Source organism: Dromiciops gliroides, chromosome X, assembly GCF_019393635.1.
Source record: "Dromiciops gliroides isolate mDroGli1 chromosome X, mDroGli1.pri, whole genome shotgun sequence".
Taxonomy (NCBI): Eukaryota; Metazoa; Chordata; class Mammalia; order Microbiotheria; family Microbiotheriidae; genus Dromiciops; species Dromiciops gliroides.
This window is the reverse complement of record NC_057867.1, coordinates 4,732,044-4,751,330: the sequence shown is the minus strand read 5'-3', so window position 1 is coordinate 4,751,330 and position 19,287 is coordinate 4,732,044. Positions and strand designations below refer to the sequence as shown.

Genomic DNA, 19,287 nt, shown 5'->3' with positions numbered 1-19,287 from the left:
CTTCCATCTCATTTTCTTCTGTTTCTTTTCTTTTTTCCTGTCCCTCCTCAAAAGTTTATTTTGCTTCTAACTACTGTCTCCCTTAATCTGTCTTCCTTTTTATCATTTCCTTCCCTTCCCCTCTGCTTCTCGATTGGGCAAGTTGCATTTCTATACACACAACTGAGTGTGTTTGTATGTATGTATATTTATATACTGATTCCAATTAGAATGAGCTTCAGGCATTGCCTGTCCTCCACCTCACACACACATTCCATTTCCCCCTCCAATCTAAATAAAAACTCTCCTTTCAGGCCTCTTTTATGTGAGAAAAATTGTCCCATTCTGCCTTTCCCTTCCTCCTAGCACATCTCTCTTTCTCACCCGTTCTTTTTTTTTTTTTTTTTTTTTGGAGATCATTCCAGTGTAATTGGCTCACACCCATGCCCTCTGTCTATATAGACTCTTTTTAACTGCCCTAATAATGATGAAGTTCTTAGGAGTTAAATTTATCATCTTACCATATAAGAATGGTAAACAGTTTAACTTTATTGAGTCCATTAGGATTACTCTTTCACGTTTACCTTTTTATGCTTCTCTTGTTTGAATGTTAGATTTTCTCTTCAGCTCTGGTCTTTTCACTAGGAATGCTTGAAAATCATGTATTTCCTTAAATATCCTTTTTCTCCCTGCAGGATTATGTTCACTTTTGCTGAGTAGGTTATTCTTGGTTATATATATATATTTAGGGGGGGGCAGGGCATTGGGGGTTAAGTGACTTGCCCAGGGTCACACAGCTAGTATGTGTCAAGTGTCTGAGGCTGGATTTGAACTCAGGTACTCCTGAATCCAGGGCCGGTGCTTTATCCACTGCACTACCTAGCTGCCCCTCTTGGTTATAATCTTAACTCCTTTGTCTTCAGGAATATCATATTCCAAGCCCTCTGCTCCTTTAACATGGAAGCTATTAAATCTTGTGTGATTCTGACTGGCTCCATGATATTTCAATTTTTTCTTTCTGGTTGCTTGCAATATGGGAGCACTGGAAATTGGCTATAATATTCCTGGGAGTTTTCATTTTGGGATATCTTTCAGGAAGTGATCAGTGGAGTGGATTCTTTTAATTTCTATTTTACCCTCTGGATCTAAGATATCAGGGCAGTTTTCCTTGATGATTTCTCGAAATATGATATCTAGGCTCTTTCTTTGATCATGACTTTAAGATAGTCCAATAATTCTTAAATTATCTCTCTTCAATCTATCATACAGGTCAGTTGTTTTTCCAATGAAATAGATCACATTTTCTTCTATTTTTTGATTCTTTTGACTTTGTTTTATTGTTTCATAATATCTAATATCTTGCCCAATTCTAATTTTTAAGGAGTTATTTTCTTCAGTGAGATTTTTGTACCTCCTTTTCCACTTGGCCTAGTCTGCTTTATAAGGAGTTCTTGTCTTCAGTAAATTTTTGTGCCTCTTTTACCATTAGGTCAATTCTGAATTTTAAGGTGTTATTTTCTTCAGTAGTTTTTTTTGTTCCTCTTTTACCAAGTTGTTGCATCACTCTCATTTCTTTTCCCAATTTTTCCTCTACCACTCATCTCTTTCTTTTTTTTTTTTTATTAAGCACATTCCACAGTACAAAGCTTTTAGGTCATGAACAATATCTATGCAATTTAACGGTTTCAATAAGCTGTTCAGACACAAACTTATTTCAAACAGATAATTGGCAAGCATAATTAATTACAAGTTAGAAGTAGACGATCCCAGTGCTTTGAAGCATTAATATAGCAGTAATGTACAATTGTTCAGTTATGGTTAGCAAAACCAAATCCAGAGTGCAACCAGGAATTGCTATTATGAATCCCCAAAGTCAGATTCCTTGGGTGCCCAAGACAAAGTCCACTTATATTGGTTTAATGAGCACAATCCAAAAGTTGTGTGTTCAAACACCATGATATCCCAAGGAAAAGGTAGAATTTCCATTTTACACATGCGTTAAAAAGGATACTGCTCTCTGAGAAACAATTTGTCATTTTCTTCTGGGCTACAGGAGCATCTTTTCTTAGCCAGTTTAATATTAAAGCTATAAGACACTCCTCTCATTCTTTAACACTTCCAGGAATTCTTGTTGGCCTTGGGGTCAATTAGCATTTTTCTTTGAGGCTTTGTTTGTAGCTGATTTATGTCATTGTTTTCATCTGAGTTTATTTCTTATCTTCCCTGCCACCATAGTAGTTTTTTTATGGTCAAATTCTTTTTTGTTGTTGTTTGCTCGTTTTCCCAGTCTATTTCTTGACTTTGAACTTTATGTTGAAGTTGGGCCCTTTTCGTCTGGGGGTGGGAAAGCACTGTCCCAAGTTTTCAGGCCTTTTTGTGCTGCTATTTTCAGAGCTAGTTCTTGGGGTCTGCAAGTTTTTGATGCTTCCAAGATGGTGTGATCCTGGAAGAGGTGTCCCAAACACCTTTGTGTTCTTAACAATCATTGAAACAGTATTTTATATGATATTGCTTGTTTCTGTTATAGTGCTTCTAGTTAGTCTTTTTCTAGCCACTTTAGGACTTGGACTGGTATTTATAAAAGAGAGGCCAATTAGTGCTTAAATCTATACAGACTTTTATTATGGTTCATTTTTTAACTCCAAGGGAAGATTTAAAGCCTAACATGAGTCCTCTGGGGAAATGATAACCAAAGTTGTAACCAGGTGAAAGCATCTCTTAGTATATGAAATTCCATAAAGGGGAAGAAGTGGAGTCTTGGTAGGAAGAAGGGGCATGTTGAGAGCAGAGAGCCTACTACCAAAGCCAGAGGTTTGGGGCTTTAATTGTTAAACCTTCTTCTCCATAGAAAGACAGGTGGGAAGTCAGAGAGAAGAAGGTAAAATAGAGGGACAAGGGCAGACCAGTTTGCCAATGCCCAATGGAATTCATGGGCATTAAGGAATCAGGATTGGTCTTGATAGAAGTGAGGAACATCAGAAAGTGGGAATGCTCCACTGAATCCCTATTTGTCAGGTTCCTTGTGGGTGCTTCTGCTGGTGTAGCCTCCAATTTCTGGAGAAAATTGGGAATTTAAGGGGTGGCTTTTGTGTTAAGTCTAATTATGTCTGCCTTTCCAGGAGACAGTGAGATTGCTTTGTCTTTGAGTGAATGTGTGACTTATGACAGAAAGGCAAGTGAGTGAGCATGTTGGACCCACCCAGTGTGTAATCTGTGCTGTGGGATGTTTCTCTCCAGATCACCAATAAAAGCAAAGAGTCCACCTGGGCCTTAATTCACCGTGTGAGTGATGCTTTTTCGGGCTGGCTGCTGATGCTGCTTATTGGGCTCTTAGCAGGTATGACCAATCTTCCCACTGTGCAAGCAGAAATGGCCCCTGAATTCACTGGCTGCCATAGATGTGTACAGCAGGGCAAACTGAGGAGTGTGTCCTGAGGCAGTGAGATTTGAAACTATCACGTTTATCAAACTCCTGGCAGATTGTTCAATGGGCCACAGTGTTTATTTCCCCATTTACAAGGGCAGATAAGGGTGGCACAGTCCAGAATGTCTGAGCTCATGCGAGGTCGGTATGACCTGGAGTTCAAGAGCAGTGGGGTACCTCAGGGTGAAGAATTAGAAGGTTGGAGTTGGGTGGGTTCAAGATGGATGTGGAATTAGTGAGGGTGATGTAAGGAAGCAGTTTTGGAGGGTGATGGTGACTTAGGAGTAAAAGAAACCCCAGAGAAGCAGAAGTGATAGGGGTGGGGTAGGGGGCGGGGTAGACTACGAAGCAGATGGAGAGCACTTGACTCCTTGTGTAAAGCTGGTCGCCTCTGGCATCACTTTCATGGATCAGGATGGCGTGCTGGTATGAATAAGGAAGCAAGAGGATGACACTGGCAATAACTCATTGTTGTAAAGGCACAGAGGTCAGGAGAGGTGGGAATGAAGCTCAGAGGGAAACACAAACATGTAGGTTGGCTTTGGCTGCACTAAGACTTTTGGGACACCCCATATGTTTTAGAGAGAAAGGGGGCAATGGTTGGAGAATCGCAGTGTCGGGTATATGTGGAAATGCTCATGTTGGCTGACATTTGTCAAGTTCAGAGCATAAGAAAATCCAGTTTTTAAAAATAAAGTGAGATATATCTGTGTTTAGACTTTTGGTTCCTCTCCCCTTGTCTTCTGTAAATGAAACTGATCCTAATGACTGAGGAAGACAATATTTGAGCTTGGCCTTTTCCCCTCCACCAGGCTCCCTAGCAGGCTTGATAGACATCTCTGCTCACTGGATGACGGACTTGAAGGAAGGAGTCTGCCTGAGGGGCTTCTGGTTTAACCATGAGCATTGCTGCTGGAATTCTGAACAAGTCACCTTTGAAGACAGAGATAAGTGCCTTGAGTGGAACACCTGGTCCGAACTGATCATCAACAAATCAGAGGTAGCTAACGCCTAGCAGAGCTTGCTGGGAGACAGCCGGACGGCTCTTTTCCTTGCCGACTCTTTGGCAGTGATACCAGATCACGTGCTTAGCACGGGAAGCTGGAAAATCTCTAGCCCTTGTAGGAAAAAGGGACCCAGCTGAGATTCCGCCTGCATTTTAGTACCTTATTTATTTAGTCCCTTATTTATTTTAGTATCCGCATTTTAGCCACTGTCTCCATTTCCCTCGAGTAATTTCTGTAAAGTTGGCCCATGGCAGCTGGCAAGTGAGGGGTCACAGGGGGCCGAGAGCCGTCACATCACATTGGCAAGCTTTATGAAGGAGAGAATTTACTCCCCTGTTCTCCCCCACCTCTCTAGCTTTCTTCAACCAGGTCAAACGAGATCATATTTATAGAATGCTTAGCCCAGTGCCCAGCACAGAGTAGGCACCTCAATGCTTGTTCCCTTGCCCCTCCCTTCGAATGGAAACCTGAATGTCCTCACACCTAGACTGCAGTAGTTCCCTAAGCTATCTCCTTGCCTAAAACTAGCTGCTGCACCAACAAATTCACAGGTCTGGGCCCAAACCAAGAAATCATCCTAGCCACTGTCTAGGCTTCCCGAGATTCAGAATTGCTTGTCTCTTGTCACAGAATCCGTTCCTTTTGTGATGGTGGTGGCTGCTGACAAGTGACTGAGATCAGCTCTTCTCTGCCCACACTCCACTGGAGCCCCCGGGGCCCCGAGCTCTTCAGTGGAAACCCCCTAAGAGGCCCTCCAAGGCTCTCGAGCCTGCCTAGCTCTCTCTTGTTCACTGACAGCCCAAGTTGTTTGTACTGTAATAAAACATCTTGTTTTCAGTGGCAAGCTAATGGTTTTACCAAAGGAGCTGACAGTGGGTTTCTGCACTCCTGTCTCGAACTCTGGAAGGGCTGTCTCTTGAGAGTTCATGTAGATCCTGGCTCCTTCATGACCTTTCCTGCAAACCATTTTTCTAAGTACTTTCATGCCTGATTGGGTCAACCTCATCCAAGTCGAAGCCTTCTCTCTCGCTCTCTGTCTCTTGCTCTCTGTTTCTGTCTGTCTCTATCATTATTTCTCTCTTGCTGTCTCCATCTCTTGTTCTCTGTTTCTCTCTCTATCTCTATTTCTCTCTCTCTTGCTCTTTCTGTCTGTCTCTGTCTCTTGCTCTCTCTGTCCCTTGTTCTCTCTATCTCTGTCTCTGTGTCTCTCGTTATCTCTCATGTGTGTTTGTGTTCCAGGGAGCCTTTGCCTACATCCTCAATTATTTCATGTACGTCCTCTGGGCCCTGCTGTTCGCCCTTCTGGCTGTCTCCCTTGTCAGGGTGTTTGCACCCTATGCCTGCGGCTCTGGAATCCCTGAGGTGAGTTACTACTAAGACGTGAGACATTGTCCACTATTTTCTTTTCTGCTGAAAAACGGTCCCCAGCATGTGGAACACACTAGCAGTCCTCAACCTGGGAACAGCCAAAGCCTTTTCTCAGAGAGGCCGTGGCTCAGTTCCCAGGCCAGCTCCTGGGAGCCTGTGTAAGCCAGAATGTATATGATGCAGTATGTACAGCCGTTTCCTAGGATCTTAGAAGGTGGGAAAGGACAGAAGCCCAGAGAGGGCAAGGGTAACACAGCACAGCGCAGGGGCAGATTCCAGCTCTTTGCGATACACTGTGCTACTTAGATTCTGGCAAAGTTCACAATGTTCGGAGACCTAAGAAATTGGAGTCGATTGTTCTCTATGACACAGGCATTTTTGTTTGTGTTTTTTAGGGGGAATGGGGGTTAAGTGATTTGCCCAAGGTCACACAGCTAATAAGCGTCAAGTGTCTTAGGCTGGATTTGAACTCAGGTCCTCCTGAATCCAGGGCCGGTGCTTTATCCACTGCACCACCTAGCTGCCCTGTTTTCCCTGTATCATCAGCCCTCCATGAGCCATGTTCATGGAATGGGTAACACACATGAGTGGCTTTTCTCTAAACTACAGGAAGATTTTCTAGCATTTCTCCCCAGTAACTCTGCCTTCCAGATTTTGTTTTGCTCAGACTGATGAAGCTACCTTCCCTGACGGAGCCCAAACTCCTAGACTTCTCTGGCCCCAAGAAGGCCAAGGGGAACTAGGTTCAGCCTTAGCATTTGCTCTTGGGATTCTACATATGGTTAATCTCAGAGTTGGCTTTTATATACAACTGATGTCATAGAAAAACCAGTTCCAATTAAAATGTATTCATCGTTCTCATTCTGTTCAGAATGCCCCATTTCACTAATTCCAGCGGGATTGGGGTAACAAAGCATGTTGTTTAAAAACAGCCTCCACCCACTGCAGGACAGTGCAGTTGGGCCCCACCTTACAGATTGATTCTATTCCCCCAATGTTGACTGCCTAGAATGACCCCTGAGAAGGGTTTGTTGCAGCAGGGGACTGGCCCTTAGCTGTCTGCTCCCCTAGTCCCTTGAGGATCAGGGAAAGGTATAGTCGCATTAATAAGTTTCTTACCCTATCCTGTTGGCTAGCCATTGTGTAACAAGAGGAATGTGGGAGCCTGAGAATTTGTTGGAGGATCCTCTGGGGAGTGTATATGGGATGCTGCTAAGTTGGGGAGTGCTTCAAGGTTGTTGTTGCTTATCCAACAGTGGCCCAGGGAACATGTAACCTTTCTTGTGCTTGGACTCACAGATCAAGACGATTTTGAGTGGTTTCATTATTCGAGGCTATTTGGGAAAATGGACACTGATCATTAAAACCATCACTCTAGTGCTGGCGGTATCATCCGGCCTGAGCCTCGGCAAAGAAGGCCCCCTTGTCCATGTGGCATGCTGCTGTGGAAACATCCTGTGCCACTGTTTCACCAAGTACAGGAAAAATGAGGCCAAACGCCGAGAGGTAAAGAAATAACACGAGGGCCAAATACTAAGTGCACTTTGTGGTTTTCATCTTGGTGGACAAGCCCATGGGCTCGGCCCCATCTTGGAGGGCCTTGTACAAAAGAAGGAGGGACTTCCTCAGTGTTGTTCCAGAGGGCCACAGTGAGAGGGAGGTGTGAGGAAGGCACTTAAAAATGGGAGCTGGTATATGGGCAGAATTCCCACAGGGGGCAGAAATTTGGACCAGAGGAGTTCATTCTCAGGTTTCTTCCAACCATGACAAAGATGTGACGATGCCTGACCTGGTTTAAGTCACTCCATAACTTTTTGCCAGGGTGTGGGGTAGTAATTGGGACATGGTGTAATCAAATAAACGGGGGTTTCAATGCTTAGTTCCTGCCACTGGGAATACTAGAGTGCAAGGAGATATGACCTAAAAGCAAGAAGGGTTGGGAGAGGAAAGGGCTACAGGGGAAGGCCAGACTAATGAAGAGTTGGGTTGGGCTGGGTAATAATCCTTAACCTGCATGCTCTTCTGTTGGAGGGGAGGACTGGGTGGGGATGCTCTACAAGTGATACCAGTGAAATTGGGAGGAAGGGGATGTGGGAGGAGCATAGACTCCAGTCTCCTAGTTCTGTCTTCTGGGGCCAAACAGAAAAATCCAATCCCCACTGGCCATGTGCAAAAATGTATGTCTCCTCTTTCTGCATTTTCAGTTCCATACCACTCCAACAGAAGCAAAGAGCATATTTCATCTTCAGTCCTGTGGACTTGTGGTTTCTCATTGTATTGATTAGAGAGTTCTGAAGTCTCTCAAAGTTGTCTTTCTCTATAATGTTATAATTGTAGAAATTGTTCTAATTTTGCTCATTTTACTCAGTTTCCTCTAAAGTTGTCCATTTCATCATTTCTTATGATATGATAATAATCTATTTCATTCATATACCACAATTTTTTCAGCCATTCTCCAATAGGTATACACTTCTTTTTTGTTGCTCAATCATTTTAGTCATGTCTGACTCTTCGTGACCCCATTTGGGGTTTTCTTGGCAAAGATACTGGAGTGGTTTGCCATTTCCTTCTCCAGCTCATTTTATATTTGGGGAAACTGAGGCAAACAGGATGAAGGGACTTGCCCAAGGTCACACAGCTAGTAAATGTCTGAGGCCACATTTGAACTCAGGAAGACAAGTCTTCTTGACTCCAGATCTGGCATTCTATCTACTGCAGTGCCACCTACTTGCCCCAGGCATTCCTTTAGTCTCTGGTTTGGGTTTTTTTGTTGTTTTTTTGTTTTGTTTTGTTTTGTTTTTGCTGCTATAAACATTTTTGTACATATGGGTCCTTCTTTCTTTGATCTCTTTGGAATATAGATCTAGTATTCATTTAGTCAAAGGGTATGCGCAGCTTAATAGCTTTGGGGGCTTAGTTCCGGGTTTTTGGTTTGTTTGTGTTTTTTTTTTTCTCAGAATGGCTGGACCAGTTGATAACTCCACCAATAGTGTATTAAAGTACCTGTTTTCCCACGGTTCCTTCAGTTTGTCGTTTTCTTCTTTTGTCGTCTTAGCCAATCTGAGAGGTGTAAGGTAGAACCTCAGAGTTATTTTAATTTACCTTTCTTTAATTATTAACGATTCAGAGAATTTTTTCATCTGGTTATTGGTACCTTGGATTTCTTCCTTTGAAAACTGCCTGTTCATCTATCCTTTGATCATTTATTTATTGGGAAATGGCTCTTAGTCTTATAAATTTGAATCAGTTCCTTATGTATTTTTGAAATGAGAACTTTTATCAGAGAAACTTGTTGCAAAGATTTTTTTCCCAGTTACCTGCTTTTCTAATTTTAACTGCATTAGAGTTGTATAAAACTGTCTCTTTATCTCATGTAATCATCTCTACCACTTGCTTAGTCGTGAACTTTTCTCCTCTCCATAGATCCAACAGGTTAATTTCTTCCTTGTTTCTGTAATTTCTTTATGATGTCATCCTTTGTATCTTAAGTCATGTGTCCATTTGGAGCTCATCTACCCCCGATATTTTTCAAATGAACTTCTCTCTACTCCTCCCTCATCTAGTATTTATGATGTTGATTTTCTGAAACCAAGTAAAACAACTTTAAAGTGAATAGAAGTAAATGAAATCTTAGCATATCCAGCCCGGTACTTGAGTCTGTCAAGATAATTTTGGATCCTGATTTTGTCATCTGGTGTGTTAACTCTTCCTCCCAGTTTTGTGGCATCTGGAAATTTGTTAAGCATGCTGTCCATGCCCTTATTCCAAGTCATAGATAAAAATGTTTCTAGCAGAGGGCCAAACTGAGAGCTCCAGGGCACCTAACTTCCTTTCAAGTTGACGTGGAACCCTGGTTCCCCATACCCAGTAGAGAAAGAGATGACTGTCTCCTTTCATTTTCAGGGTGTTTTTCAAAAAGCATCCAATGGCCGAGCCATCACTGGGTTGTTTTGAGTTTTGCCGAGGTGTGTACACACATTGTCTCGTTTGTACTTCCTAACTACCCTGTGAGGAAGGTTCTAAAGCATTCCTCTCCTTTCCCAATTTTACAGATCAGGAAAGTAAGCTAAAATGGTGAAGCGAAGTACCCATGGTTGATGGGATTCTCAACATCAGATGCAGCACTCTTTCCAGAACAACGTCTTGCTGTCTCTTCACATTATATTTACTTGGATCATAGATGTGTGTGGAACTTTTTGTGGGTCTCGGTGTAAGATAATGATCTGTTCCTCTCTTCCACCAGACTACCCTCCTGTTTTTCCAGTACCTTGGGCTTATCCAACACCAAGCCATGCTATACATTTGGTTGGAAATGTGCCTTTCATTGATCTCTTCTGCTCATCTACTTTTCTGTTTTTCAGCGAGCGTCATGACAGTTCTGATCATTCCTCCTCTAGAGTATAATTTATTATTTTTTTTTTTTAGTGAGGCAATTGGGGTTAAGTGACTTGCCCAGGGTCACACAGCTAGTAAGTGTTAAGTGTCTGAGGCTGGATTTGAACTCAGGTACTCCTGACTCCAGGGCCGGTGTTCTATCCACTGCGCCATCTAGCTGCCCCCTAGAGTATAATTTTATATCAGGCTGTACCATCCCCCCATCCTTATTTTTCTCATTCTTTTTATTGCTATTCTTTACTTCTTGTTCTTCCATATGAATTTTATTTTATTTAATTGTATGAAGCAGATCCCATTGGTATTGCTTTTAATCTCTAAATTAATTTGGATAGAACTGTCAACTTTACTATGTCAGTGCCCCTTAAGCATGAATATTAACTACTTCTCCAATTATTTAGTTCTTTCTTTAGTTCCATAAAAATTGTTTATAGCTGTAGTTATAAAAGTCCTGTGTGTGTATGGCATGCTACATTAATTCCCAGATACTTGATACATTGCCTCATTTTAAATGTTTTTTCTATCCATTTTTCCTCCTTTGTGTTACATCTATGAATACTGATTATTTTGTGGGCCATTTTATATCCCACTATTTTATAGAAGTGATATATTCTCTAGATTTTTTTTTTGCAGATTTTTCTAAATAAACTTTCTCATTGTCCATAAGTAGAGCTATGTTAGCCTTTTCTGATCCACTGTTTATTCTTTAATTTCTTTTAACTTTCTTACTGCCATAGCTAACATCTCTAGAACAATGTCGAGTGATCATGGTGAGAGTAGGTATCCTCCTTCACTCTGGTGGTAGTGGGAAAGTTTTCTCCAGGTGGAACACTCCTGGTCTTTCTAACTGACCCCCCCATGTGGCATGATCTCAAGGCCCTTTCTCTTCTTAGTTATCCACTTCTGGCTGATCTCCAGTTTCTCAGAGTCCTTCCTAAAATCTGCTACCTAGACGTAAATACCAACACTCCTCTAGATGTGGCCTGACCAGGGCAGAGAACGTAAGGACTGTTGCCTCCTTGGTCTTAGGCATAGATTTCTCTTAATACAATTTAAGATGACATTAACTTTCTTGGCTATCACCCTATTGACTAATATTGAGCTTGCAGTTCACTAAGACTGCCAGATCCTTTTCCAATAAATAGCTTTCTTATCATGCCTCTGCCATCTTATGCTTGTTTCATCTGAAAGGAGTGGAGGTAGCCTTCTGAAGTCCCTTCCAAGCTCTAAAGCCATGACCCTGTAACATATAATAGGTGCTTGTTGATCGATTGGTTGGATGCCCTGAGTCTGGTGGGTCCCCACACTCATGTCAATCTCCATTTTTGAGCTATTGCATATTTTTAACCTTACTATAATATAAAATATATCTATTGTCCTTGGTAGTCAAATGAGCATGAAGTACGATCTATATCATTGTAGTTCCCAAAATGGAATATCACAGAAGGTCAGTAGATTGAATGAGGAAGACTGAAGTATTGGGGTGTCCTCTGAGCTAGTACAGACACGTTGCTGAGTATCACTAATGCTCTGAGCGATGACCACTTAGCTCAGGCACTTCTTTTATTTTGTTAAAAATTCTTTTGACCATCCAATGAGATTCAACTTCATGCAGTGGAAGCCTATCTGGCCCCATGTGCTCAGGTTCTTAGATTAATAGGTTGTCAACAGTCAAACAATTTATAATGTTTAAGGTTGGAATAAATCAGGGTTAAAATCTCACTTCTTGTAGTGCCTGCATGCGTCCAATTAAACTGGATTAAATTTTAGTCAACGGGAAATAGGAGATGGTGTCTGATGGTGGTAACAGTAACAGTATAAATCTTAATTAAACGGTAGTAAGCTCTTCAAACAGATGTCAAAGGAAGGAAGCGGACTCATCACGTGATGCTGAGTGTTTGGTTTTGTAGGTCTTGTCGGCGGCGGCAGCAGCAGGTGTTTCTGTAGCCTTTGGAGCTCCCATTGGCGGGGTGCTCTTCAGCCTGGAAGAGGTAAAGCAAATGCGTCTGGTCCCTAGCACAGTCTCTGAAGTCCATCTGCTTTCCATGGGTCCCTGTTGCTTGGAGAACTCTCTGGGGGGCCTGGAGAAGGTCATTGGAACCATGTGGCTCCTAAAGCCTTGGGCCTGAGGCAGTTCCTCATCCCTCAGCTGTGTTCTTCCCAGAAACACTTGCTGCTGCTTGGTTGCCTGATTTGGCTTTCTCTTCTTCTCCTTTGCAGGTCAGTTATTATTTTCCCCTCAAAACGCTGTGGCGATCTTTCTTCGCTGCTTTGGTGGCAGCATTTACCCTGCGTTCCATCAACCCTTTTGGAAACAGCCGGCTGGTTCTATTTTATGTAGAGTTTCACACTCCGTGGCATCTCCTAGAGCTTGTGCCATTTGTGCTCTTGGGGATCTTTGGGGGCCTCTGGGGAGCTTTCTTTATCCGAGGCAACATCGCCTGGTGCCGTAAGCGCAAGAACACCCAGCTGGGCAAGTACCCAGTGCTGGAGGTCCTTGTGGTGACGGCCATCACAGGCATCCTGGCTTTCCCCAATGAGTACACACGCATGAGTACCAGTGAGCTGATCTCCGAGCTCTTCAATGACTGCGGGCTCCTGGACTCCTCCAAGCTCTGTGACTACGTGAGCAACTTCAACACCACCAAAGGGGACCAGCTGCCAGACAGGGCTGCCGGTCAGGGGGTCTACACAGCTATGTGGCAGCTCTCTCTGGCCCTCGTCATGAAGATTCTCATCACTGTCTTCACCTTTGGGATGAAGGTGAGGGACCCTTGTGGGCACCTGCTCGGGCACTTGGGAAACAGCTCTCCATTGCCCTCCCCCAACCCATGCTTTTCACATGTCCCAGAGTTTGCTAGACAATTTTCTCTCTCCACCTTGCATCCCCCAACTTGAGTTCTTATGAAAGGTGAAGCAAGTAATAAGTCCAGGAGACAGCCCTAGATGGTAGAAGGAATCGGGACTCCTGGATTTTTGTAAGTGGCTCAGTACATTTTGTAGCTAAGCAGCATTGGAGCAATGGTGTTGACCCTTCCAACATGACCTCAGATATCTTAGCCAAGTTTTCATGGGCACACTGTATAACTGATAACCAAGACCAATTCTGTACCTGGCCAAATCTTTAGACTTTTATCAGCAGAAGTCAGTGCACTCTGCTTTTATTTTCACTTTCTTTGAAAATAGCCTCACCTCTTTTTGACTCAAACACCAAAAGAAACAAAAAGGGAAACGTTTCAACAGTCCTTCCCTTACTTAAGCCTAGCCATCAGAAAAGGCCTTTTCTACAAAGACACAGAATTATGTCTGTGGCCTACACCACCACCACCACCACCACCACCCTGGGAAAATGTGAACCAGGCAAAATAGGAAGACTGGAGAGAGAAGCTCTGTTCAGTCCAGGACAGCGTCTGAGATGATATAATTCATCCCCACCATGGAATGGTTTTTACAACGTGGCTTTGTTATTTAGTTTGAAGTGAAGCCCAGCCATAGTCAAATGGAAGGACCAAAGGCTATTCCAAAGCCAAACACAAATTATTTAGTCATTTTCTACTGACCACAAAGTCTGAGCTGGAATGTACCTCATTGGCCATTTCTGTCATGGCCATCCCTGCCTGCCAGGGATGTTATTTATAGAAGAGGTACCTGGTCGGGGCTGGGTTGGGCCAGATAGCCTCTAAGGACCCTTCAAGCTCCAAGTGTTTGAGCAACTTCATGTGAGCAGGGTAGGGGTGGGGGGGTACATGCAGCTCTCATAGCTCTTATTTCTAAGCACAAAGAGTTGGGTACAGAAAGATATCTGCATTTGAGAGCAATTCCCTATTTTGCCATACATGGTTTTGGCCTTTAGCTCTCTGGTGTAGAGAGCTCAGGTTCTTGCCTCACATGGTTCCCAGTTCAAGACAAGGTATCTAGTCCAGAAATCCCAGAGATCCGGGGGTATTGGAAGGCATCTTCAAAACTAACTTTGTATTTTGGTGAAAATTACTTTCTGGGGGGCAGCTAGGTGGTGCTACAGTGGATAAAGCACCGGCCCTGGATTCAGAAGGACCTGAGTTCAAATCCAATCTCCGACACTTGACACTTACTAGCTGTGTGACCCTGGGCAAGGCACTTAACCCTCATTGCCCTGCAAATAAATAAACAAACAAACAAACAAACAAAGAAAAGTTAAAAAAAAAGAAAATTACTTTCTAGGACCACACAGATAAAGTAATTGTCAGTGTTTAATTCTATCCCAGTCTGGTTTTTTGAAAGTCATTCTTTGTTATTCACACATTCCTCCTTTTGTTAGGTGCCCTCCGGTCTCTTCATCCCAAGCATGGCTGTTGGCGCCATAGCAGGAAGACTGCTAGGTGTGGGAGTGGAACAGCTGGCTTTCTATCACCATGACTGGCCCATCTTCAGCGGTTGGTGCAACCAAGGAGCTGATTGTATCACACCTGGCCTTTATGCGATGGTTGGTGCAGCAGCCTGCTTAGGTAAGTCTCTGTGTTGGTTTGAGCCAAGTGCCGAGTATTTCAAGTTTCCTACAGGTAGCAGTAGGTAGCAGCTCAGTGCAGTGTACAGGCCACTGCATTTGGGCCAAGTCTGCTGCCAATGGTGGGATCTGGAGCAGGTTTGATCTGCTCTCTGAGCCAGACTTTCCCCCTCTTTGAAACAAAGGGGTAGGTCTAAATTACTGCTAGGCTCTAAATCTGTGATGTCATGAAAGCAAAGGTGGTGAGCCAGAGTGAGGGATTGTGAATGAATACCAGTGCCCTTTGGGAATTTACGGTTTTAAAGAGGCTTTTCAGAAAGAATGCTTTAGGTGTGCCCGCGTTGCTTTCAGGGGTCAGTCAGATTCTCAGATTTAGAAGGGGTCTGAGATGCTTTGATCTCTACATTATAAGCTTTTCTCGGGGTCCATCCCACTGGACTTCATTATGCTGGGCCTTCTGGGGCTTAGCTCTCTTGAAGAAAATCCATAACAGACTTGTATGTTTGCCCTCATTACCAGACACTCACAAAAGAGATTTTCCTAAAGTAGTAGCTACCTGTTGCCTCCAAGATCAGATAGCAGATCCTCTGTGTAGAAAGGCATGCAAAGCCCTTTCCAGGCTTCTTCTACTTCACTTGGCATGCCTTTACTGTCACCATGCCTTTGTGAACTTTTTTTTTTTTGGTTAGGCAATTGGGGTTAAGTGACTTGCCCAGGGTCACACAGCTAGTAAGTGTAAAGTGTCTGAGGCCGGATTTGAACTTGGGTCCTCCTGAATCCAGGGCCGGTGCTCTATCCACTGCACCACCTAGCTGCCCCCTGTCGCCATGCCTTTGGACTAGCTGTGTCCCCTTGTCCTGAAGTGCTCTCCCTCCTCCACAGCTTCCTTTGAGAGTCAGCTGATGCCATGTCCTTTGCAGGAGGCCTCCACCATCCCATTTACACTGTCTGTATCTTGTATGTAGATTGTTGTTTGTAAGTTGTCTCCCCCATTAGAATGTAAGCTCCTTGAGGCCAGGGTCTGTTTTATGCCTTTCTTCATTATCTCCAGTGCTTAGCACAGTGCCTGGCTTATAGCAGGCGCTTGTGGACCGACAAAATCAGTTCTCCTAGTGAGGCCATAATGTGTTTATAGAAATACTGTCCTTTTTAGGTGGAGTGACTCGCATGACTGTGTCCCTGGTTGTCATCATGTTTGAACTCACGGGTGGCCTGGAGTACATCGTTCCCCTAATGGCTGCAGCTATGACCAGCAAGTGGGTGGCAGATGCCATTGGGCGGGAGGGCATTTATGACGCCCACATTCGCCTCAATGGATACCCCTTCTTAGAAGCGAAAGAAGAGTTCACCCATAAGACTCTGGCAATGGATGTGATGAGACCCCGTCGAAGTGACCCCACACTCATGGTCCTCACACAAGACAGCATGACTGTGGAAGATGTAGAGGCTCTCATCAGTGAGACTACCTACAGTGGCTACCCAGTGGTTGTGTCTCGCGAGTCTCAGAGGCTGGTGGGTTTTGTCCTCAGGAGAGACCTCATTATTTCAATCGGTAACTACATGTTCTATTTGAAAATTTGGTCTCCTAAGTAGGTGTGGGTTTTGTTCAGTGATGATGTCAGTGAGCACAGTGTGATAAATGTCCAAGAATAGGCTGTTTGGGGTATACTCTTGAATAATCAGGGCGTAGCAAACCTTGTTCATGCTCCCAACAGCACCCTAAGATACTACCTCAAGATACAGAGATGAGGCATAGACTTAAGGACTAAAATGGCCACATGCCTTTCCCTTGCAAATTAGAACCCAGGACACAGTGAAGACACTGTGAACCTGTGACAGAGATATTTTCCATTCCCCTGTTATCCCAACCTTCGGCACCATTCAGATTTGGAAGAGCCGGGTTCAAGTCCTAGCTCTGACACTTCCTTGCTGTGTGAACATGGACCTAGTCATTTTCCCTCTCCTGAGCATCAGCTTTTTCATCTATAAAATGGGAGTGATCACCCTCATACTATAGCTCCCTCAAGAGCTGGTTGTGTAAGTATTAAAGCCTATAGAAATGTGAGTTCCGATTGTATCTCTTTTCTCAAAAAAATCCAGGAGCTCCTCCCAAAACCTCCTGACGTTCATATCCCTCAGCCTGAAATTTGGCCCGACTGTACCCTCCTTTTCCCCCCCGCTCATTGTACTCTTCCCCTTCATGTTCTGGGCACAGTGGACTAGTAAGCATTCCCTTTCATCACCCCCGCGCCATTCCCCTGATTCCTGTCCCTTTACCCATTTACCCTTCATGCCATCTCTTCTGTGAAACCACATTAGGCTCTCCCCCTCCAGTGAGCCCAAGCAGCCCTTTGACAATTAAAGGTCTTTACCGGACTTGGACCTTGTGCCTTGTATTGTTATCTCTTTCTCCTGCTGGGAGCAAGGGCTATGTCTTAACCAAGATCTCTTTGTCTCCCTTAGCACCAGAACACAATAAGTGTCAGATAAGTGTTGAGTAAGCCCATTTCTCCAGGAGAAAGAAGCCAGAGAATATTGATGGGAATCCTGATCTCCTTCTCTCTCTGTCCCTACATGGCCTCCAGCCACTGAACTGTATTCCAGCTTTAAATCTCTGCTCCTGGGATATTTCTTACCAAAGATTTGCTAGAACTGTTGGGAGAGAAGCCACTTGTGTGGGGCCACATTGATGGAACGTTTTATTATACGTGTGTGTGTGTGTGTGTGTGTGTGTGTATATATATATATATTGTTCATTTTTCAAATAGAAAATGCTCGGAAGAAGCAGGATGGCATTGTGAGCACTTCCATCATTCACTTCACGGATCATTCACCTCCTCTGCCTCCACATGCTCCCCCATCGCTCAAACTTCGCAAAATCTTGGACCTCAGCCCTTTTACGGTGACGGACCAAACGCCCATGGAGATTGTGGTGGACATATTCCGAAAACTGGGACTTCGCCAATGTCTGGTCACACACAATGGGTGAGAACGTGTGTGTGAGGTCAAACGATTCGAGTCTGGTAGAAAAGAGTGGTGTGTCTTGGCAGGCATGTTGAGGGATGAGAGGAATCTCAGAAGGGTCATGCCATTCATTGGTCACAGAGATGGGCTTCACGTAGCCCAACAAAATGGTGGTAGCAGGAGCTTGAGGGCGTTCAACTCTCTTTAGGTCCTTACTGTAGAAATGCTTCCCTGCCACCAAGACTTGACTTCCTGTTCCCTATTTAGTGGTCCTTCCCAAGACTTTGAGGAATGAATGAACAGGGAGAGAGAGGGAGGAGAGGGAAGGAGGGAGAGAGACAGAGACACACAGACAGAGAGAAAGCAATATTTGCTCCCTAAATTATCTTCAGGAATGCAAGTCATTGTCTTTAAGGAGTGGGAGCAATGGGCATTTCCGTATTGTGAGGTGAGTGCAGAGAACAGTTTGAGCCAGCTGGCTTTCTCCTTCCTCTCCAATGCCTAGGGGCATGTTTGGGCCTGGCTAAAAAAAAGGATTCTAGACCATAGTATCCTTCTTAGCCCTTCCACTAATAGCCAAGGTGAGTGAGTGCTATGTACCATAGAACCAGGGGACGAGGACAGGCTCACTGCTGATGGAGCAAAAGCAGGGATGGTGTTTTGTAGCTTGACTTTTTTATTTCAATTTTAGGCGGCTCCTGGGAATTATTACCAAAAAGGATGTGTTGAAGCACATAGCCCAGATGGCAAACCAAGATCCCGATTCCATACTTTTCAACTGAAGTCCCCAAACTGCACTGGGAGTGTGACACCTAGAAGATGTGATGCCATCACTGTTGTTTAGAAAACCTGAGGACCCAGTGCAAGTGACTGGAGCATTTCCTCTTCGGGAATGAGGCTGATAATCACATGTTGTTTGTGACTTCCCTCTCAGCTAACCCATTGCACTACAGAATCTTCTCTTGAGGAGAGCAGGCCCCTGAGGCTTTGGTGAAGGAGTCATAGGAGAATGCTCTTCTTTTCCCTTGTTCTTCTGTCCCCTTTCCTCCCCTCCCCTCCCCTCTCTTTCCTGTCCCTTCTCTCCCCTCACCTCTCCTTTCCTTCTTTTTTTTTTTAAATAAGATCTTTATTTTTTTAACTTTGGTAACTAATGATTAGCCAGCTTAGCCATCACTAAAACCTCTGCAAGGAACCTCTTGGCCCACCTGGCCCCCTCCACTGTCTTCTAATCCTTTGGGAGGTCTAGACCGCCAAACTCGGGCTTTACTTGGTTTACTAACAGACAGGAAAACCAAAAAGTCCCAAGGGATTTTCCCCAGATTAGGGGGAGGAGGGGGTTCATTTCACAGCAGGTGGTCCTGTGCCTGTTAAACTATTTAGTGGGATTCCAGATTTTTGCTGTCCTCATATATATGTGTATATATATATATATATATATATATATATATATATATATATGTATATATGTATATATGTGGCATAGGCGGGGGAGGGGAAACTCGCCAGCCTCTCTCTGTGTGAAATTCCCAAATCATCCCAGAATGCTGCTTGATTTGACCTCTCACTGTATGCAGGGAGGCCCGCTTCTGTAGCTCGCTTACTTGTTGCTCATGCTACTCATATCAAGAGCAAAAATGTTATACTGCTTTCTCTTTGCCTGCAAAATGGCT

At 44.0% G+C, this 19,287-nt stretch overlaps 1 protein-coding gene across 6 annotated transcripts in view; it reads left to right on the top strand.

The window, feature by feature from the left end:
- CLCN5 (chloride voltage-gated channel 5) overlaps positions 1–19,069 on the top strand; it is a 100,203-nt gene extending 81,134 nt beyond the window's left edge. For 5 of the 6 annotated variants that reach the window (XM_043974963.1, XM_043974960.1, XM_043974962.1 and 2 more), the window contains 10 exons: positions 3,217–3,316; positions 4,216–4,403; positions 5,650–5,772; positions 7,078–7,284; positions 12,081–12,161; positions 12,391–12,933; positions 14,468–14,654; positions 15,807–16,205; positions 17,422–17,638; positions 18,309–19,069. In XM_043974963.1, the coding sequence (XP_043830898.1) occupies positions 3,217–3,316; positions 4,216–4,403; positions 5,650–5,772; positions 7,078–7,284; positions 12,081–12,161; positions 12,391–12,933; positions 14,468–14,654; positions 15,807–16,205; positions 17,422–17,638; positions 18,309–18,399 (2,136 nt within the window). In that variant the 3' untranslated portion in view covers positions 18,400–19,069. The remainder of the gene's footprint in view (positions 1–3,216; positions 3,317–4,215; positions 4,404–5,649; positions 5,773–7,077; positions 7,285–12,080; positions 12,162–12,390; positions 12,934–14,467; positions 14,655–15,806; positions 16,206–17,421; positions 17,639–18,308) is intronic. The other variant, XM_043974959.1, reaches the window with a different exon arrangement.
- The last annotated feature ends 218 nt before the right edge of the window (positions 19,070–19,287 follow it).